The sequence below is a fragment of the Sceloporus occidentalis genome, unplaced genomic scaffold (assembly GCF_023333645.1).
Source record: "Sceloporus occidentalis isolate IW3139 unplaced genomic scaffold, rSceOcc1.0.p SCAF_8, whole genome shotgun sequence".
Lineage (NCBI taxonomy): Eukaryota > Metazoa > Chordata > Lepidosauria > Squamata > Phrynosomatidae > Sceloporus > Sceloporus occidentalis.
The window spans coordinates 43,210,497-43,232,528 of NW_028316988.1; the positions used below are offsets into that span (position 1 = coordinate 43,210,497).

Sequence of the window (22,032 nt, forward strand, 5' to 3'; positions counted from 1 at the left end):
GCGAGCCCTAAAAAGTACATTTTGAATCTGTTTATCATTACACCAATGAGTTACCTTAACTCTGACTGTAGGCCATGGCAGTTAAAGTGGGATCACAGCAATACAATTGCTGTGTAGTGTAGTATTGTGTGAAAGGGCCCCAGGTCTTTGCTAGTCAAGACTTTCTTTGAATTCAGCAGGGACAACTCACAGTGAGCAATGCTAAGGAAGCATCTCTTCCTCCCATTTTGAATTCCAGTTCAATTCCCAGTATTTCCAGTAAGTATTTGCAGTTGTTCCGTGACTGGAAACACCGTTAAACATTATGCAAATGGGTAAAAATGACAAGGTAGAGATAGGGAGCAAAGTTGCCGAATTAATTAGAAAAACAATCACTGTACACAGATTATGCAGAAGCATGGATTCTCTTAAGCACCAAACTTCACTGTTTTGTTTCTTAAAAGCAAAGGAGACATATCCAGCAAGCCTGGGGAACTAAAACAAGAGTAAGCAAACATTACGTGCTCCATGAATACACATTTCTCCCATGAAAGATTCTCAAGCTTTGGAGACGACTGGAAAAGTAGAACCTCAGTACAAAAATACCGTAGCCATCAAAAGCAAAAAGGGGGAATGGGAAGCAAGGGCAGGTTTGTGAGATGAGTAGAAAAAAGTCTTCAGTCTATCTACTAAATAAAAGATGAAATGTAAGCTGGACAGAGGCCATCCTTCATTTTCCCTGTACAACAGGTCCTTCCACCTTCACCCGAAGCCTGGTACAGGACTTATTTGTGAGTTCAACAACAGGGACGACCAACCTATGTAGCACCATTAATACTTTCCTAAAAAGCAAAAGGATCCAAGACTAGACCGAAATAATAATAAAAAAAGAATTAAGCCCCAACAAAACAGTTGTGCTTACATCACATTATTTAAAAAACGAAGCTCAAATCACACTCTTGTTTTGCCTTGGGGTGAATTCGGGTCACAAGTACAGTTCTACCGGAAAGGGAAGGGGACGACGGGTCACAGGGTTCCTCCTCCAACTGCCTTTTCATTCATCTTGCTTCCTTTTGGGCTTTTTGGGGTTTCGGGAACGGCTTTTGGCTTTGCACAGAGGACAAATGGGTGCGTTCCGGTGGATCTGCTGATGGCACGACAAGCAAGCCTGAAAACAACACAAAACCATTGCGTGAGAAAACGCAGTCAGCCCTCCGTATCCACGGATTCCCTCCCCCACGGATTCAACCATCCACAGCTTTAAAATATTAAAAAATAAATGCAGTGCGCCCGCACCGTACGTGGGCATGCCATACACGGCATATATATAAGTTCCATTTTATATAAGGGACACCCTTTTACTATGCCATTGTATATAATGGGACTTGAGCAACCACGGATTTTGATACCCACGGGTGGAGGGTTCCTGGGACCAAACCCCAGCGGATACCAAGGGCCCACTGTACAAGTACAGATTGTCATTGTGGCTCCTTTGATCAGACGCTCCTCCAAACGGATGCACGCGCACATTATCAGTGCACAGAAATATATGTACTGTACAGCCAGTGCTCAATATCCATGGCTTGAAAATATTCTAAGAAATATATATAAATTCCAAAAAGCAAACCTTGATTTTTCCCTTTTATATAAGGGGTAGCATTGGACTATGCCACTGTACATCATGGGACTTGAGCAACCATGGATTTTGGTATCCATGGGGGGATCCTGAAACCAAACCCCAACAGATACCAGGGGCTAGTTGTACAAGTATTCCCATTAAGGCGGGCAATTCTGGCTTCTGCCTCTACACCAGCTCAGCACTCATCCTACTGGAAGAAGGGTGGACAATGTCCCCAAATGGCCTGCTTTCACAGACACAGCATGCTCCTATCATCCCCCAGAAAGCTCATGTGACCCACTCCACCCCCATGTTTGTGTGCCTTTTCCAAATAACAGGCTTGTTTTCAGTCTTGACACAGAAAAGGCCTCCCATGAGCCCCCCCATGCGCTAACGTTTTGCTTTGCAGCTGGCATCAGTTGGTGGCCCAAATGCCCATCCTTACCTTCATGGGTGGCGGCTGCTGTCGGAAGGTTGCCGTCTGTCTGGTGTCCTGTTTTCTGGCGACTTGCAATTGCTGGGCAGCTGCAGCTGCTGCTGCCAAGGATTCTGGAATTGGAGGCTCCTGTGGCTCCGTCTGCCACTCAGCTTTCTGCTTTTCAAAGTAACTGGACCAAGAAGGAAAAACCAAGCAGAGATATCCATAATCAGGCCTGGAGATCTGGAAACCCTACACCCCTCCATTTGCCATTAAGAAAAACAGAAGTGCATGGTTGCAGGATCTGCTAAATCCATTGCACCAGACAATTTCCCCCTCAAGTCTTTACAGAATGCAAACATCGGCTTACTCTAGGGAGAGCTTCTCTTCCTCCTCACACAGATCTGGCAACCGCTGCAAGCCCAAAGTCATCCTCAAGGCATCTACATGCTCCTTGAGAGGTTTGTACTCTTCATGCAGACGCCGGGTGGACTCCAAGAGCTTGTTGAGGTCATTCTCAGACTGTTTGATCGTGTTCTCCATCTGGAACAGAAGGAAAGTGACACTGGCTGAGCATGTCCCTTCTCTGGGGACATCTGGCCATCGCAAGAGACCCACACAATATTCAGTTTATTTGACATTAAGTTGCATCTTTAGGAGAGAGGACTAAAGAGCAAGCACCTGAAGGATCTAAGGACAGTAACACTGGTAACTTCAAGGCTGGACTTCTGCAATGGACTACCTCTACACCAAACTTTGCTCCTCCAGATGTTTTGGACTTCAGCTCCCAGAATTCCTGAGTGTTGCGCCAAGGGCTTCTGGGAGCTGAAAAAGGGGCTTACTCTCAGCCTGAGTGATTATGGAAACCTTCCCACCCCAACCTAGTCTATGCAACCTCTGGCCGTCACTCACAACGTTGATGTCGGCGTGGATGAGGCGCAGTTCCTCCACGTGCGCCATCTTCTCCTGCAGCAGGAGGTCCATCTCCTGCTTGTATTCCTTCAGGTGCCTCTCCTCTGATTCTAGCGCTTCAAATTCAGCCTTCAAGCGGGCCTTGATCTTCTCCATCTGCAGAGTCTTATTCCTGCAAAGAAGAAGGTGGAGGAACAAAGGCAGACGAGATCAAAGACAAAACAAAACAAAAAAGGGACTGCAAATCACCCAAAAATGGCAACTAAAGATGGATGTGAGTCTGAGGTTCATTTCCCAATTTCGTTGAGTAGAGCTGGGAAAGTCCTTTCTCTGAACTCATGAAAAGCTTCTACCACCAAATGGGGCACTTGGTTTCCTTCAGAGGTTTGCTAATGGAAGCAAAGAAGATGGTCATGTCAATTCCTAAAAACCTAAAGCAATAGGAAAAGCTCTCACTAGCTGGCAAAAGAAGAACCTCCCTAGTTGAGGGAGATCCAAAGCTTTGGAGCAGCCACCAGGAAGGCCCTGTGCCTTGTTCACACCAAGCAAACCTAGAAAAGCAGCAGTTCAGGGACAAGATCCTCTCTTGAAGATTTTAAATCTGAATTGGAACTAACCAAGAGGATATTAGGGCTCAAGGGTCCAGCCACAGAACTCCCATCCCTCCCTGCTAGATCTCAGCAGTGGCTCTTGCACATCTTTTGCTAACCATTGCGGCCACTGCACCACTTTGTTCATTTTTGTCTCTGCTTGTCTTCTCTTTTGGGGCACCTCATTAGCACCAAGGTTTTCGCAGCAGCAGGAAGCCATGGCATCCCTTTGAGCCGCCAGCTCTCTCCGAAGTCCTCTCACTTCAAATGCTATGGAGATGATCAGAAAGAGGAAAGGAAAACACAACCCCGTTCTCATTATGGGTTCACCAGCAACCTGGACTAGTGTGAAAACCCTACAGTTGCTTTCTCTGTGAAGCCAAAAGGGCAGCGAAGGGAGGTGAAAGATACTTTCCATGCACCAGCCAGCATCGCCTTGATTTCATTACCAAGAGCTTTGGACAAATAGGAACTTGAAAACCATCAGGGTTATAAGCTTTCATTTAGAACAGAGATGAATAATAATAATAATAATAATAATAATAGTAATAATAAAATAACTTTATTTATACCCCATCTCTCCATCAAGATCAAGTACCCTTTCATCCTTCAAAGATGGATGAACTACTATTTCCATCACACTTCAGGCAGGCTATGGATGATGGGAGCTATTGTTGTTGTGGGTTTTCAAGTCAGTTTCATCTTACGGCGACCCAAAGGCAAACCTTTTCATGGCAAGATTTGTTCAGAGGAGTTTTGCCATTGCTTTCCCCTGAGGCTGAGAGTATGTGACTTGGCAAAGGTCACTCAGTGGGTTTCGTGGCCAAGCGGGAATCGAACCCTGATCTCCGGAGTCATAGTCCAACTTCAAACTGCTATGCTATGGTGGCTCGATCTGGACAGTTATAAGTTCTCCAATCCTTATTTATTTCTGGGTCCAAACCCCAATGGATACCAAGGAACCGTTTTATTCAGAAGGTCCTAAACCCAAAGACTCCCACCTCCAAACAAAGGATCCCAACTAGCAAAGACAATGGGGAAAGCCTTCTGCCTTATACCATAGAAGACTGAGAACATTTCATATTCGCGTAAGTAGGTCACAGGCTTGATTTCATATACAGCAGATTGAGACGGCTGATTCATCTTAGATATCATTTTGGGCATTGGAAGCCTTGAGCAGTCTTGAAAAAGACCAAGTGAAAAAGCTAGAAGCAGTTAATGCCTTCCTTTTCATACTTGCTATATGACCAAAAATCGGTTGGCTGAAGAAAGATATCCCTGTTTTATGGATGTTATCCTTTGTTATATGGCCAACAAGGCTACCCCTGAATAGTAACTGGAGGAGGGCATTAATTCTATATGTCCAAAACCTGGTTTCCTATATGGTCAAAAACGGGTTGGCCGAAGAAAGGGCTCAGTTTTGTGGATGTTGGGTGTTATTGTCCTCTCCAGCTGCTGTGGGACTTGCATTGGAGAACTCAGGAAAGGTATCACTGTTCTGTGGATGTTGCACTTTGCTATACAGTCAACAAGTCTACCCTTGAACCATAATCAGAGGAGGGCATTAATTCTTTATGGCCAAAACTTGGTTTGTTATATGGCTAAATATTGGTTGGCTAAAGAAAGGCATGCCTGTTTTGTGGATGTTGTCCTTTGCTATATGGCCAACACAGCTAGCCCTGAATTGTAACTGGAGGAGGGCATTAATGCTATATGGCCAAAACCTGGTTTGCTATATGGCCAAAAACTGGTCGGCCGAAGAAAGATATCCCGGTTTTGTGGATGTTGCACTTTGCTATACGGCCAACAATGCTACCCCTGAACAATAACCGAAGGAGGGCATTAATGCTATATGACCAAATATTGGTTGGCTGCTGAAAGGGATCCCTGTTTTGTGCATGTTGTTTTCCTATATGACTAACACAGCTAACCCTGAATTGTAACTGGAGGAGGGCATTAATGCTAAACAGCCAAAATTTGGTTGGCTGAAGAAAGGGGCCACTGTTTTGTGGATGCTGGATGTTATTGTCTTCCTCCAGCTGCTGTGGGTCTTGCATTGGAGAAATGGGGAGGATGCTGCAGCTCTTGCCCACCAAGCCCCCTCCAATGCATGCATGCCCCAAAGGGATGGAGAATCCCCTCAGAGAGGAGCCTTTTCTTACCTGATCTCCTTGATGCTCTCCAGTTTGCACATGATCTCCTGCTCCTCAGCCATGCTGCCTGCCCTCCAGCTTGCAAACCTCCCGAGGAATGGACCCAACCAACAATGAATGCCAGGGAAAGGGAGGGGGATCCAGTACAATGGACCCAAATGGAGGCGCCCCCAACAGGGCTCTGGGTGCAAAGACAGCAGCCAGGACTCAAGAGGAGGAAAGGGAGCTTGCAAAACCTCTCGGGATTTGCAGTCCGGGGCTTTGCAGCAGCTCAGCTTCTAGAGGCTTGCAAAGACTACAAGTCCCACAATGCAAAGCGGAGCCAGGCTTTCACTCTCGCTTCCGGCGAAGCAAACTGCTTGCATTTGTGTCAATGCTAATTTGTATCAAAGGTTGTTTGGGGTGGAAAGGATGTTGGTGCTTTTTGTTTAGCAGATTTTGCTTTTTTGGAGGGAGGGAAAGGGATTTATTATTATTATTATTATTATTATTATTACATGGTGCATCTTTTTTAAATGCTTTGAAAAGAATGCTAAGCTTTGCAATAATAATAATAATAATAATGATTTATTTATAGCCCGCCCAATCACAAGGGATTTCATTGCAATTGCAGAATCTGGATGAGAATCTCTCCTCCCTTTTTGCTTTCTTTGGTGCTATGATGCATTCTAATGCATTGCAACATTTTAATACCTTATATTTTAAAGCAAATCAAGCCTGAGTTCTCCCTAGAAACCAACATTACTGAACTAAGGCTATCATACTCTGGGCATATTATGACCCACCGCAAATGACAATAATGCTCAGCAAAGTGGGAGACGTTAAGAAAAGAGGAAGACGGCAGTCCCAGTCTATCGGTTCAATAAAGAAGCCAATACTGGCCTGAGGTTGCAAGACCTGATGACGGTTGGCAATCATTTGTAAGATCACCAAAAATATATAGGATATGTTATTCCACAGCACTGAAAAGCCATGGTTTGGGGGGGGGGGGGGAGGACTATGTAGTCCAACACCTCTGGAGGGTAATAGTTTGAAAAAGCGCCTCATTGCAAACTGATTGAATCTACTGTGTAAGAGGCAGATGGAAATGTTTTTGGTGCAAGACTAGGTGCGCACATCTGTGGAACAAGGGAAGCAGTGCAATGCTGCTGCCATTTGAACCAAGTTAATAATCCCCTCCTTGGTTCCAGGAGAGCAATGAAAAACTGGGTCAGTTTCCTCCAAGTTGTATCATTGGAGGACGCACCTCCTTTTTATGCGCGATTGGACTAAGAGGAGTTGCACACAATTGTGTGGCAATGAATTTTCTCCAGTTGCTAGGACACTGAAGGAAGATTGGCATATTGGAGAGACGAGGAGAAAAACGGAAAAAGGCCACAAAATAGACGCAAAACCACACTCCGTCTTTGCCTACGTTCTGCATTAATCCCACTCCTTTCCTTTTGGTGGTAGTAACTTATTTTTTCCCCTTCAAAGAAACCTTTGGAAGCTGGAAGAACCCCTGGGAATGCGGAAAAGCCACAAAACCAAACACAACCCTATTCTTTTTCCCTAAAAAAATACGTCTCTAGGAATCTCTAGTCCTCTGATGCAACTCTATGTCAGACCTTGATCATAGAATTACACTGGAGGACCCACAAATGCCTAGAGAAGTGTTTTCTCTAGGAAATTCTAGGTCCTCCAGCACAACTCTATGGTCAACTTCTGACAAAGTTGCGCTGGAGGACTTAGATTCCTAGAGAGAACATATGAATCAAAGCCGCAAATGTGGAGGGCCAACTGTACGCATAACGGAGCTCCAAAGCACACTGCAGAAATAACATAGCTTGAGACAGCTTGCCCTGGCTTAGTGCTAGGGAATCCTGGGAATTGTAGTTTATCGTGGCACCAGAGCTCTCTGACAGAGAAGGCTCAATGTCTCACAGAACTACAGTTCCCAGGATCCCCTAGCATTGAGCCAGGGCAGTTAAAGCGGCCTCAAACCGGATTATTTCTGCAGTGTGTTTTGGGCCAAACTGGCTTATTTCTACCGTGTGGTAGAATTCAAAGATACAGCCGTGTTAGTCTGTAGGATCAGTCTGTGGAGAGATATGGTAACTCCTTTGAAACTGAATGAAAGAAGGAACTCAAAGATATAGCCATGTTAGTCTGTGGGATCGGTACGTAGAGAGATCCTGTAGCACATTTTGAGACTCAATGAAAGGAAGAAGTTGGCAGCATGAGCACAGTCTACACAGTGATCCCCAAGCAGTGCCCTTGAAGGGATTTTGGACTTCATCTCCCAGAAGCCTCAGCCATGTTGGCCAATAGCCTGGGATTCTGGGAGCTGAAGTCCAAAATCCACAGCCTAGGAAAAGCTCCTACTGCCAACTCCTTTCTTTCAGCGAGCCTCAAAGGTGCCATGAGAGGCCTCTCTACATACTATCCCTGCCCTGAGTTTTGCACCATTGAAGCCTCTATGGCAACCTGGGCGCCTCAGTCAGTCAGTCAGTGCCCGACTAGGCCCAAGCGGGCCTGGAAGTAGAGGCTTGCTGCGCATGCGCACAGGAGCATCCTTTGCCTCAGCCGCATCATCAGCGTCAGCATCCTGAGGAGGGAGGGGGGAGAAGGAGGAGGAGGGCTGGGCGCGGTTGCTAGGCGACGGTGCGGCCTAGTCGAGAATCCGCCTCAGACGGAGCCTGAGTGGAAGTAGAGGCAGCGGCGGGCGGAGGGGGTCCATCTCAGGCCCGGTTCCCTCCCCGGCGCAGCAGCCCTCATCGCCCCCGCCTCTGCCCCTCATGCGGCGGGCGCCGAGGGCAGGGAGCGGCCGCCAAGGGCCCCCCGAGCCCCGGCCATGACGCTCCTGCCGCCGCCGCCGCCGCCGCCGGACCCCGAGCGGCCCTGGAAGGAGAGGAAGAGCAGCGGGAGGAGGAGGAGGAGGAGGTGAGGAAGGCGAGGCCGGGAGAGAGGGACCGGGGCCTCGCGGGGGAGGAGGAGGGGGCCTAGGGGCAGAGCGACGGGAATGGAAGCTGCTCCCCTCCTGAAGATCAGGATAAAGATACCAATCATAATGATCATGATGATAATGATAATAATAATAATAATAATAATGCATGTTCTGCTCCTGAAGCAGTGATGAAGATCATGATCATGATGATAGCAATAAATGATAGTCATCATCATCATCATCATCACCATCACCATCACGCCTGCTGGGAACCTGTAGCTGTAATGGTGATGAAGATAATGATACCAATAATAATAGTAATAGTAATAATAATAATAATACTTGCTCCGCTCCTAAGCTGTGATGAAGATGAAGATAACAACAACAGTAATGACGATGATGATGATGATAATAATAATGCCTGCCCTGCTACTGAAGCTGTGATGAAGATCATGATCATGATGATAGCAATAATGATGGTAATGATGATGATGATAATAATGCCTGCTCTGGTCCTGTGGCTGTAATGATAATAATGATAATGATAATAATAATACCAATAATAATAATAATTGCTCCGCTTCTGAAGCTGTGATGAAGATCATGATCTTGTTGATAGCAATAGCGATAGTAATAATCATCATAATAATGCCTGCTCTGAACCTGTGGCTGTAATGATGATAATACAATAGTGATGATGAGGAGGAGGAGGATACCTGTTTCGCTCCTGCAGCTGTGATGAAGATAATGGTAACGATAGCAATAATGATGGTATTAATAATCGACATGATGCCTGCTCTGCTGCTGTGGCTGTAATGAGGATGATAACAACAACAATATTAGTAATAGTACCTACTTGGCCCCTGCAGCTTTTCACATGGAACTGCCTTTGTGCAAATGGTGATACTTAGTGGTGGCACTGTACATAATGGTGCATGTTCTGTCGCCTCTCTTGCCACATGAACTTGGAGGTGACCACAAGCTCCCCTCCAAGTTCATGTGGCAAGATTGGTTTGGGCTACAAAAACACATGTGTGTGTGTGTATGTCACATGCCACTTGCGAACCACCTGATTGTCGCTCCTGCTTTAACTCTTTTTCCAATGAGGGTGTATCCACACTACAGGATTAAAGCTGTTTCACACCGCTTTAACATTGAAGTGACCAGTCCTGGGATTTGTAGTGTGGCGAGACATCAGAGCTCCCTGACAGACCAGGCTGAACACCACACCAAACTGCACATCCCAGGATTCGGTAGGATGGAGCCAAGGCATCAAAAGTGGCGTCACACTGCTTTAATTCTGCAGTGTGGCTATACCCTGTGTCCTTTTCCAGTGGCCCTGGCATTAGAGATGGTGTCACCATGAACCACTGGGAGACGGATTCTGCTTGAATGACCCTTGTCTGTGTCTGTGTGCCTTCAAGTCGACTGATCTGTTTAGGAGACTTTGGAGCAATAGGCGTTGTCCTTCTTTTCCTCCCCAGGGACACCATTTTGTAAAATACCCAGACTTATCTGTTGCCACTCACCCGCTTCTTAGAGGACATAAGGGTCATTTCCATCTTCTCACTTCCGCCTCATCTCAAAATGGTTTCTTGTCGAAGTCTGGCAAAGTTTATCGAACTTTGGCAAAGAAGCGAATAGGAACCATTGAGTCGTTCACACACTGGGTTGTGTTTCTTGATTGTGATGGAGAGACTTAGATTCTTATGTGGAGTATTGGGGGGGGGTTGTTGTGATTGTTGTTAACTATCCTTGAGTCGACTCAGACTCATAGCGACCCTATGAAGGAGACACCAAGACTGTCCTCCACTGCTCTGCAAATTTAGGTCCATGACCTCCCTGGTCAAGTCTATCCATCCGGCATGAAGTCTTCCTCTCTTTCTATTTCCTTCTACCTTTCCCAGTGTTATTGTCTTTTCCAGTGAATCATGCCTTCTCATGATGTGACCAAAGTATGACAGCCTCAGTTGGATCCTCTTGGCTTCCCAGGAGATTTCAGGATTGATCTCTCCAGGGACCCATTTGTTTGCCTTATTGGTCGCCCATGCACTCTTCTCCAGCAACACATTTCTTTCTGGCTTTTTAAAACTTGACTCCAAAGCATACTGTGGGATCCCATAAGGCTCAGTCTTACCTAACATGATGTCACTCGGTGAGGTCACCTTCAGATTTGGAGTCAATAATGCGATCAGTATGTCAATGACACCCTTCTCATCTGACTCAGGGGATGACACAGAGATTGCGAACAGGTCTGGACAGGGCTATAGGCACAAGAAGGAACAATGTGATGCTGAACCCTGCAGAACAGAGGTTTCTAGGTCTGGGGAGCTGGTGTCCAACCAGTTCTGGAGCGGTTTGTGTTTCCCTTGAAGGAGCAGGTGTGCAGCTTGTGGGTAAATCTTGGATGCTCTGGGTATGTCTAGCCATGCTCTTGTACCTCTCTGGGCTGGATTTCTATGTTTTGCTCCTAAAGATGTTCGATAGCTTCAGCTAATACTGTGCCAATTTAGTTCCAGATGAATCTGGCCATAGTCTTCTGTCATCTCAGTCAGTGTGCCTTCAAGTCATTTTTGAATTATGGCGACTCTAAGGTGAACCTATGGCAGGTTTCTTCAGAGCGGGTTTGCCATTGCCATCCTCTGAGGCTGAGAGAGTGTGACTTGCTCACGGTCACCCAATGGGTTTCATGGCTGAGTGGGGACTCGAACCCTTGTCTTCATAGTCCAATGCTTAAACCTCTACACCACATGCCTCACTCAGAGAGCAAAGTGAAATCCCTTGCGATAAAAGAATTATTATTTCATTATTTGCAGGTCGCTATTTTGGGAACAGAAACCTTCTCTTCCCAAAATAGATAACAACTTCTGCTTTTTGGAACTGTCATTGGTGGAAAATTCCTATTGATTTCTGTGGGCTCTGAACATTCAGCGACAGCTTGAAGAACCTTTCCATAGGCATTTCATTGCCTGCATCTCAACCAAACATCCTCTGTGGAAGTGAATCTCGGTACATTGTTTGCTGTTAGGAAGATAAAAACAGTGTTGGGTATCACGATTTTTGCTGCCTTTGTGCCTTAATACATTTAAAGCTGGGGCTGAACACAAACAAATTGAAAAATTAGTATTTCCAGCCTATTCTAACCTTGTAGAATGTAATTACCAGGGAAGCATGATTCCTTTTGATTTTCCTGTGCAGAAGGGATATTGATACTTCAGACCCAGCACTATGAGAGCAGAATTCAAGTACTTCTCAAACACACGTTGGCTCTGAGTTGCATTATATCAGCCCCGCCAGTCGGTCGTGACTCTGCTGAAAAGCGGTGTTTAGCTAAGGATGCCCAGTTGCTAAGCAATGAGCATCCGAGGCTTAAACACTTAAAGCTGTAGTGCAAAGTTTTCCCTTCTGAGCCATAACATATTTTGATGTTGCAAATGGGAAGGTTGCGGTCCTTCTTCCCCTTCCTCAGCTTATCATTCAGAAGGCATTTTGTACAAGGGCGACTCCGTTATTGTACAAAAGGTTTAACGTCTGGGAATTTTGCAGCTTGTTTCTAATAATGTTGCCTCGCATTATCTACAGCAGCAGACCAAATAAATGAACAAACAACCCTAACCCCTTTCTCTATTACAGGGGAGGGAGGATGTGTTTGGCTTAGTGTGAAACAGTGGGCAAAGCCCAGTTTGCAAAAGAAGGCTTAGCTGGACAAATGCATCCAAGGAAGTAGATGTAAGTCTACAAAAGCTCATGCTGCCAACTTCTTTCTTTCAGTTGGTCTCAAAGGGGCTACAAGATCTCTTTATACACTGATTTTACAGACTTCTTTGAATATTAGCTGGACAAGTGATGCTGCACAAGGAGCTGGAGAGCAGCGTTCAAGAAAAGAGTAGAACTCCCCGTTCTTTCCTTGAGCCCACCAGTGTAGATTATTGGTCTTGACCGGCTAGAAGAGCAGAAAAATGTTTCCCAAACAGTATGGAGTTCAAGGTAGGCTGAATCCTGGTGCACAGCTATTACAATATTGAGGGATGGATGAGAGAGTATTCTCTGTTATTCACACCTGAGAGGCAGGTTCAACTCGAACATCTTGCAGCAGTCAGGACCTGTGCCATAACCTGGTGGCTCCTTCGCAGTACACAATTGTAGTGTTGTGCTTTTGTTTTAACCTCCATGCAGTAGTCTATGGAATCCTGGGATTTGCAGTTAGTTGAAAGGCATTTTGAATTCTCTGCCAGGGAGCCTGAGTGGCCCAGCAAACTACAAGTTCCAGGATTCCATAGAATGCTTTAGTGGCAAGGAAAGTGGGGAAAAACACTGTAGTTCTGTAATATAACAGGGTTCAGGGCTTGGCTACTGAGCGTTCAGTTGGTTTCCAGAGCTCTGGTGCATTCCCCCCCGCAATTTCTTTTTTTCAGTGGCAGGACACAACTTGCTGTGTGACTGTGTAACAGCACAAAGACTAACCTTCTCCCCCAAAGAGCACTCAACCGACTGTATACATCCAACTATATGTTGACCTCATGTATAAGTCAAGGACAGGTTTGGGGGCCAAAATTATGGATTTTGGTATGACCCATGGATAGGTCGAGGGTAAAAATTAAGGTCAGTGCTTCTAGGACAGATTGTACTCTTGCCTTTCACCAGAGGATGGTTCCTTTTTAAAATAAGAGCTAAAGTGCAATACTAACATTGACCCATGGATAAGTCGACCCAAAAAATTGGGGTCAATTTCTTGACCTAAATTTCTAGACTGACACTGTTCCTTGCCTCAGGATCTTGCAGTGCAGCCTGAAGAAAGAACTCTCCTGCAGAAGACTTGAGATCTCCCAAATATGAAGTACCTCCCATCCATTTTTTTCGGTGCTTGAAGTTGAATTTGACTCCTGAGGATGCCTCAACAGCACATTTGTACGCATTACATTCTTGAATCATCAACCCTCCTCACATTGCACAGAGCACCTGAGGAGGTCAGGCAGTCTCCTTCCAAGTCAAAGGATGGACCAAACACTAACCATTGCTCTCTTTCTGCTGTTCGGAGGCCAGTGCTATTGCTTGTACAGCCAAGTCACCACTGTCCTTGCACAAGAGGGAAGTACTGGTAGGCTCAAGGAGACACCAACGTTTACAGAAGCTCCCCCACCACCCCTCCAGAAATATATATCTTAATATTCTTAAAAGGCAGGCATCTGGGATGCAGCATATCCGGCCGGCATACAATGCTGGCTCTCAAGGTAAAAAACCCTGAAAATTAGGCCAGAAAAGAATAGAATATTTGGAATCCTGACTGGCAGCACTCAACGCTGCAGTGTTTTGTTGCAATCCCCCATGGCTTTTGCACCAAATATAAGGTCGTCTCTCTCTCTCTCTCCGTCTTTTAAAATCATGTATAATTACTTCCTCATAAACATTAATTTGGAGGCAGTCACGATTCTCACATGACGGTACCTTCCCCACCTGCCGGCTTCGAATGGAAAAGTGACACAGCTGAATTTTTTAAATAGCTTTTTTCAGCCCATTGACAGTCACTTAAAAAAAAAAAAAAAGATATCAGCAACCCAGAAGGAGAAGAAGCAAGAAACTCCAGTGAGTCATGGAAGAAGTGGGTGTGTTTCTGCAGAGAGCAGCTTTCGTAATGCATCCCTGGAACAGAAAACCCCTGTACGCAGGCTCTGTGCTGGCAGAGCGCTCTCCTCCTCCTTTACTACCAGTGTGGATAACAGCTGAGCCGCTTTCTTTAATGGCAATTAGAAGTGAGTATGCTAGCATGAGTTGTAATGGCAGCCGGCTTGGAGGTGGCTTTTCCCTCCTCCTCCTCCTCCTCTTCTCCCCCCCCCCCCCAATTGCTTTTAAAAGATCTGTTTAAAGTGTCTCTTATTCATAATAACTGGAAAGAAGGCAGCCTTGAGGAAGTGTTTGAGTGAATTTCTTGGGGCTTGTTGCCCTGTAAAAATGGAAGCCGATCAAAAGGGCGAAAGAGCCATAAAAGGTAAATAGAGGAAAGTCAGCATCTTCTCACATTTTAATCTTGAGCAAAGGGTGCCTTTGTTACATTTTAAATGTGTGATGCTGGTTTTAATTACCATCTTAAAGATGTCTAAGGTCCAAAACACACTGCAGAAAGAATCCAGTATGAGACCACTTTAACTGCCCTGGCTCACAGCTAGGAAATCCTGGGAGCTGGAGTTTATTGTGGCACCTGATAAAGAAGGCTAAATGTCTCACAAAACTACAGCTCCCAGAATTCCCTAGCATTGAGCCAGGGCAGTTAAAACGGTCTGAAACTGGATTATTCCTGCAGTGTGTTTTGGACCTAAGTCATACTTTGGAGGAGGCAACTACCAATGAAGAAAGTCTTGACTTCTACATCTGTCAAAGGCAGACTCATCCATGTCCTTTCAGATGGTTTTTCTTCTGCTGGTATTTTAGATGCATATGTTGCCCATGCAGAGAACTGGGACACTCATTTTAGGGGTAAAAGCAGACTGGGAAAGAGGTGCAGGAGGAAATGGGATTAAATGGCCTCTTGAGGTTACTTTGCAATAGATTCTCTACATTTAGTAATCTGCCCTGTACTTTCGGCTGCGGAAACCTGTATTCTTACATTTTGGGAAAGACGTAAGGTACAGGGGCAAATGTGAAGTTCCCAACTAGAAATAAAACTATATGGTTGCTTAATCAGACATTGAGATATATGTGTTCAAACTCTTCATTATTGGGATACTTCTCTAGAAACTAGAAGACAAGCCCTCCCTTCAGCCACCATCTTGGGGGGAGAGAGGCAGGCTGGCTCCAACTGCCTGCCTGAAGAAGACAAGCCCTCCCTTCTATTGTTTTTAAATTGTATGGGTGGGTTTTTGTATTGTTGCGCTATGTATTGGCTTTGATGGTGTTTTTGTAAACCGCTGTGATCTACAAGGAATAGCGGTCTAGAAATAAAATTTCATTCATTCATTCATTCACTAAATTAGAGAGAAGGGAAGCAATGACTGGATTAGAAAATCTTTAAGGTGCACAAATATTGTTTAGTTACATTAATTTAATTTCTGCATTGTCTCTTGTTTTCCACTTGCGTAACATTTTAAAATTGGGTACCGTTAACCAAAGGGGCAGAGTCCTATTATTATTATTATTATTATTATTATTATGATGCTTTATTTTTAAAGCCCTGTAAATTAAACAGCACTGTACATGCAATATATCTTTCTGCTTTAACCAAACTCAGGTATCAGGAAAGTGGCCAGGATTTGTGTGCTACAGGGTTGTAAGGAAAGGGCTGTTTCTCTCATCCATACACATTATTTTCTAAATTGTAATAATAATACTTTTTATATCAGTTCTGAACCCATCCTTCACTTCTGTTTATCAGTGTAGTAGACCTAGGCTGAGGTTTATACCTAAAAGCCAGCCATGGTCCACTTCCAGTTTGGCTCTTGCTGATCACAAAACCGTCTCAGAAGAAGAGCAACACCTTGAAAAGCTTATTCCCTAAAACGTTTGGGACTTAATTACTTTTACACAAACCCTCATGTGTACATAGTTTTAAACCTTTTAATTGCTTTAATTTGTCTCTTTTTAAACTTTTTAATTGCTTAATATGTTCTTAGCCTTCTTTAACATCATTTTTATTTACACTGCCTTAAATTTCTCAGGTTGGCTTTATGGTATACCACCCTGAGATCTCTGTGTTTTAAGAAGAACAAGCAAAATAAATAGGATGTTGAATTTTCGGCACAGATCCTTTTTCAGCCATCACCATGTTGTTCCTTACTTTTTCTTTCCCTCTTTGGAAACTTTCTGGAGCTCAGAGTTCAATGCACTAGGCTGTATCTAGCAGGCTTTTTAATGGTTGAATATGTTCTTACCTCTTTAACATCCTTTTAAAAATGTATTTACACTGTCTTACGTTTCTCAGGTTGGTTTTATTGTATACCACCCAGTTGCTTCTGTCATGACATTAGATCAGGAACATGAAAATGCCTGGCTTTTTCCAAGCAGCTGTGAGAATGGCTGTCAAGCACAGTTGGGGGTTGTGTGTGTGTTGTTGGTCTCCACACAACTCCTATCATATCTGGCACCAGTAGGTGGAAGTCAGCATGGCGTGTTTTCACAACTGGGAAGGTGGAAATGAGAACAAGGCCCTTGGTTCCTTTAAACCGAGATGTGTTTTCTAAGCTCAAAATTCCCCTTCTTCATTTGCATAGTTAACATGGATAGCTAAAGGAAGGATTATGCCATTCAGAAGCTTAAGTTTCAGTTTCTTTTTCAGAGACTACAGGCATTAGTAACACCATATTTGTGGCTAATAGATGCAACTCTTTCTTTCTTACCTGGAAACGCTCTCTGGAGCATCACCAATCTGGGGAACCACAGCTTGAGTAACACGGACCTACAGTACATGTTCCCATAAGACATAAAGCAATGGTTTATGCATTGGACTCCAGATATCGGAGTTTGATTCCCTGCTCAGCCATGGAAACCCACTGGGTGACTTTGGGCGAGTTACACATTTTCAGCTCCAGACAATCCCGTGATAGGTTCTCCTTAGGGTCACTATGAGTCAGAAACAACTTGAAGGCATGCAACAACATGTTAACTATAATGAATTTATCTCTTTAGGTGAGGCTGAGATGCAGTTCCTCCACCCAAGGTGGCTGTGGGGAGTGAGATCCTGGGGCAATGAGGGACCTTCTTTGCTTTGAGGAGTATAGGCCTATAGGGATCCTTCATGTTGCTGCCACATATGTCTCAGTGGGATGGGTAGGGCTACAAAATGGACCTCCATAGGCCCATTACATATGTTCGTTCAAAGGGGGTTCAGATGCACCACCCTGTGATTTCTGTGCATTGAGGATGCAGTTTCTAACCCACAACTCTGTTATGACAGACAGCTATCTGAGAGCACATTAATTTCAACATTGAATTTGGTGTGTGGGCCCTGTAAGTATAATTGCTATCGCTGTCTTAAATCCAGTCATTGTGGGGTGTGGGCAAAGGAATTAAACTCAAAATGACTTTAAAAAAAGCATTAAATGAATAATCAAATTAAGTAAAAATGTATTTTGTAAACATGTTAATTACGTCACTTTAATAGTTCATAACATCTAATGAAGCTTATTGTATATTTTGTCTCCCAGGCCGCAAGGAACTTATGGTTGGCTTTCTGGGTATCACAGATCAAATCCAACCTAAGAAGTAATTGGCAAGATGGTGCAGTGGAGGGAGAACTCTGGGCAGCTTTGGCAGTGAGAGGCATTTGGGGATAAGTGGCTAGAAGGTGACCGTGATGACGGCCTGGTCTATGGTGGAAAGGCTGAAAATGGAGAAGCGGCGCTCCCAAGAAGAGAGGACGGCAGAACAAGATGGAGGGGATTGCAGCCCGGAATCGGAAGAGTTGACAAGTTCCGAGAGCGAAGCGGAGCAGCCCTTCAGGAACAGCTGCATCAACCCACAGTGGCGGGAAACAGAGATCCCCCACAAACCTCACCGGCAGCTCTGCCGCTCTCCTTGCTTGGATCGCCCGAGCTTTTCACAGAGCAGCCTCCTTCAGGATCTGAAACTGGAAGAGCACAAAACGAACTTAAACAAAGAATATCAAGCCAAAATTGATTTTGCTTTAAAACTGGGGTATGCTGGGGATCAGATTCAAGCTGTGTTGAACAAGCTGGGGGCAGACGCTCTCATCAATGACATTTTGGCAGAGCTCGTGCGACTTGGAAACAAAGCGGAGAATGAAGGACAAGCTGGTGCTGGAAGTACTTCTGCTACCGCTGGCACTGACACAAAGGAGACTGCCAGCCCTGAGCTGTCTTTGGAAGATGAATTGGTGGACAGTTCTGACAATTTGAGGCCAATCGTCATTGATGGAAGTAATGTGGCAATGAGGTAGCTTGGCAATAACAGAATACTTTTGAGCAACATAGTCATTCTGCTCTGTATTTATTTACTTAATTTTAGTTTGATATATTTGCAATGCCACCATTTTTTTAATGACTGTTAAGAAACATGAATGGTGGAGGGAATTATGGGAACGTAGTGTGATGATGGTTGGGAACCAGAAGGGAGATGTGACAAACTGGCTAAGAGAGCCCTCATGATATTGGGGTGTCAACTATTGTTATATATATATAGTTTGGTAGGAAACCATTGTCTCTGTTCAACCCACTGTCAATGGACTGAAGTTTGTGGATATATTCATTCCAATCTTTGTTTTTAGATTTTTATTCAAGGACTGCTGTTCTATGGTCCAAGATGGAACATGCAAGACAGTTGAAGTGTCCTGCAACTGGTTTTTGTGTAGTTCCATTCCTAATGATTGATTTATGTCCATTTATCCTCTGGCGCGGAGACTGGCCTGTCTGCCCAAAGTAGAGCTCTGAACAGCATTGTTGACAGGGGATGGCATATATCAGATTAGAGGAAGAGCAAATGAAAGTGCCTTTGATATTGTTAGCGATGTGATAGGTCCTGCCATGACATTTCCTGAGTGTGGGCAGAGTTGGCATCTAGGTTTGTGGCAAGGTCTTGTACCCATCTCCCTATCCATGTTGTGTCTCCTCCTGTTAGGTAAATAACTGAGATTGATAGGTTATCTGTGGGCAAGTAAAGGCCAGCCACCAAGAGCCATTGAAAAGGCTTGTGGCTTGCTTAGCTATAGGAGCGATTGAGCATTGTGAACACAAAGTCCTGGCTTATTGTGATACCTGAACTGGGCCAGAGATTGGCTCAAGATTGCCAGTGAAGCCTTGTAGCCGAGCAGAAATTTTGAATGTGTGTCTTTTTGGCTTTGAAACAATGGGCAGGTGCAGCCAACATGCTTCTGTGTATTTGTAGACCTCTCTGGTTGCCTAGCCCTGGCCTCACAGTTTACTAGCTTAACTGATTTTAGGTATTTTCGAAGCACACTGCAGTACTTAAAATCAGTGTTCCCTGATACCCTTTTGCTCTGTTTCGCAGCCACGGGAATAAAGAAGGATTTTCTTGTCGTGGGATTCAGCTGGCTGTCGACTGGTTTCTGGAGAAAGGTCATAAAGACATTACAGTGTTTGTGCCTGCGTGGAGAAAGGAGCAGTCTCGACCAGATGCACCCATTACAGGTAGCTGTTTTTATGTGTTTTCTTTACTGGCTAAACAGTATCCATTACCAAGATAAGGATGTTGTACTGTGGGCATGGATAAGACAAGTCACAGTGGCATTTTGTAAAGAAACAGATTTGTTTCCCGGGACTTGGTTAGTATTCTAATTGAATAGTTAATGTGTCTTACTAGGGTTAGATATCACCCTTTGCCTTTATGATCACATTGTCAACATGTAACAGATACTTTATTTTATTTACACCCTGCCTTTTTTCTAGTATAGGACCGAAGGGATCCTACACTATGAGATTAAAACCAAACGCTGTTACAACAATAAATAAAACAGAAGTTTAAAAAACCCAGTTGAGTAAACAACCATATTTGGGGGAGAAAAGTACTACAGTTTAAAAATCAATTGCAACATAATAATGCTGATAAAAAAATACTGTATGCCACCATTAAAAGACCCTTTGTGGTGGCCAATTAATGGTAAAAAGACTGGACAAATAAGGTTTTTGCCCACTGTTGGATTCTATATCATGGGGGCAGCTACTGAGAAGTCTCTCTTCTGTGTCCTCAGCGCACTGAAACAAGCATGGGAATAATGTCATGATTTCCCCTTCCTTGTGCTTCCTTGTGTTTTTGCAGAAGGGAGACTCTAAGTTATTTTGTTTGGCACAGCACTTTTGTGCAGTTGGGAAATGAGCCTTTTCCTGTAAAGTGTTTACAGGGTATTCCAATAATCAAGATTCTACTAGTTCAGAAGAATCCACGTGTGCCTAGATTGCAGTACACTCCTCTGGCAGTCTCCGAGAAGCAATTCCTCTTGCCAGACATTTCTCTGCTGCCGGACACCTGCAACAGATAATCAACTTGGGCACAATCCAGAGAAAGGCACATGTACCCAATGTCTGTTTAAATTAAGATTCAAGATCGTTCATTTAAACAAGATCGTTCATTTTTACCATACATCCCCGGACATTTTTTCCCTTTATCCCTTTCTTAGATTTTAGCAACCAACCTTCATTTTATTATTATTTCACCGTGATGAGAGGTCTATCATTTACATCTGTTCACAACCAACGTATTACTAGTACCTGTCCATGAATGCAATTCGGTCTAAAGAGGATCTATGTCCACATTCCGCCTTTACCACAAATTCTCTGGTGAAGTTGTACAAAAGCATCTTCTTACAAATCCCTTTGTTGGCTCTGGTGTAAAAGGATAAATAGGGGCTGAGACACATATGCCAGGTGTGCAATCCATTTCCAAGGGGAAATGTGTATATGGGGATTAATATTAAAGAAATTGGGCTGTATCAGGTGTATTAGCATATAACTATGTGGACAAAAATGCCTCTGTATTTTCATGCAGGTTTCTAAAAGATCAGTCTTAACAGGTTCTTAAATTATCCTGTTTTTGCAGATCAAGAAATTTTACACAAACTAGAGAAGGAAAAAGTCCTTGTCTTCACTCCGTCTCGGAGAGTTCAGGGGAGGAGGGTGGTCTGCTACGATGACCGCTTCATAGTGAAACTGGCTTACGACTCTGATGGCATCATCGTATCAAATGACAATTATCGCGACCTCCAAAACGAAAAGCCAGAGTGGAAGAAATTCATAGAGGAACGGCTACTGATGTATTCTTTTGTCAATGACAAGTAGGTTCCCCCCTCCTCGCCTTTAGAAGCACATAATAATACTGCTTAATGTTGATGTAGCACTGAAGTGCTCAGAGTGTTTTGCTTACAATTTCATTGATCCTTCCAGCTTCCTGTTAAGATGCTAAGTAATTTGATCTGTTAGATTGTTTTTTCCTGGCACATTCTAGCCTCTCTACATGTTTAGATAAATTTAAACACCAATAAGTGACGCCTGCCTGGTTTTTCCCCCAGGTTTATGCCACCTGATGACCCATTAGGACGCCATGGGCCTAGCCTTGAAAACTTCTTAAGGAAGAAACCTGTTATTCCAGAACACAAAAAACAACCGTGTCCTTATGGTGAGTGTACGATTTTTTAATATTATGGCAGAAAGATGGAAATAATTGTTGTGTGCCTAATATCTTGGAGAATTGCTGCCAATCCAAGTTGATATTGAGTTAGTGGAACCATAGGATTGATTCGATATGTGATATGTTCCTTTGAGTGAGCATTTTACACATACCAGTATATGTATTTGCTGCGTTTAGGGAATTTTTATGTCACTCCAGGATTTGTTAAAACTAAGGAAACATGTCAACCTTTTATCAGATCATATGAAAACAGGAGGCATTCTAGTATTTTTACAAGAGGAAAGGCCCTTATAATATCCAATTCTTGCAAAGATCATGCCTAATCTGAAAGGTGTTTTTTCTTCCCTCTA

At 44.1% G+C, this 22,032-nt stretch overlaps 2 protein-coding genes across 6 annotated transcripts in view; one reads left to right on the top strand and one right to left on the bottom strand.

Moving 5' to 3' along the window:
• LOC149308781 (zinc finger C4H2 domain-containing protein) lies at positions 1-9,475 on the bottom strand. Of its 2 annotated transcripts, none has more exons than XM_089536457.1 (5): positions 9,453-9,475; positions 2,928-3,099; positions 2,386-2,558; positions 2,043-2,205; positions 1-1,147 (listed from the first exon to the last, which is right to left on the bottom strand). In XM_089536457.1, the coding sequence occupies exons 2-5, from the start codon at positions 3,081-3,083 to the stop codon at positions 1,034-1,036; spliced, it is 606 nt and encodes a 201-aa protein (XP_089392583.1). In that variant the 5' UTR covers positions 3,084-3,099; positions 9,453-9,475; the 3' UTR covers positions 1-1,033. The 2 variants fall into 2 exon arrangements, with proteins under 2 accessions (XP_089392583.1, XP_089392580.1); XM_089536454.1 differs by lacking the exon at positions 9,453-9,475 and adding an exon at positions 5,680-6,187.
• LOC149308782 (putative ribonuclease ZC3H12B) overlaps positions 8,318-22,032 on the top strand; it is a 20,546-nt gene continuing 6,831 nt past the window's right edge. Inside the window, exons 1-6 of one of the 4 annotated variants that reach the window (XM_089536451.1) lie at positions 8,318-8,592; positions 12,415-12,583; positions 17,731-18,478; positions 19,550-19,689; positions 21,095-21,329; positions 21,564-21,670. In XM_089536451.1, coding sequence (XP_089392577.1) covers positions 17,880-18,478; positions 19,550-19,689; positions 21,095-21,329; positions 21,564-21,670 — 1,081 coding nt within the window. In that variant the 5' untranslated portion in view covers positions 8,318-8,592; positions 12,415-12,583; positions 17,731-17,879. Of the gene's footprint in view, positions 8,593-9,011; positions 9,076-12,414; positions 12,584-14,324; positions 14,347-17,730; positions 18,479-19,549; positions 19,690-21,094; positions 21,330-21,563; positions 21,671-22,032 lie in introns of those variants that run through there. The other 3 variants (XM_089536450.1, XM_089536452.1, XM_089536453.1) reach the window with 3 other exon arrangements.

What these genes read in the sequence shown, in the direction of transcription:
- LOC149308781 (XM_089536454.1), bottom strand. Translation starts at nt 5,732, where the DNA reads ATGGCTGAGGAGCAGGAGATCATGTGCAAACTGGAGAGCATCAAGGAG. An exon ending in TCCACGCCGACATCAACGTT is followed by an intron (nt 2,559 to 2,927) that starts GTGAGTGACGGC and finishes CTTCTGTTCCAG; the next exon opens with ATGGAGAACACGATCAAACA. An exon ending in GAAGAGAAGCTCTCCCTAGA is followed by an intron (nt 2,206 to 2,385) that starts GTAAGCCGATGT and finishes TTCTTGGTCCAG; the next exon opens with TTACTTTGAAAAGCAGAAAG.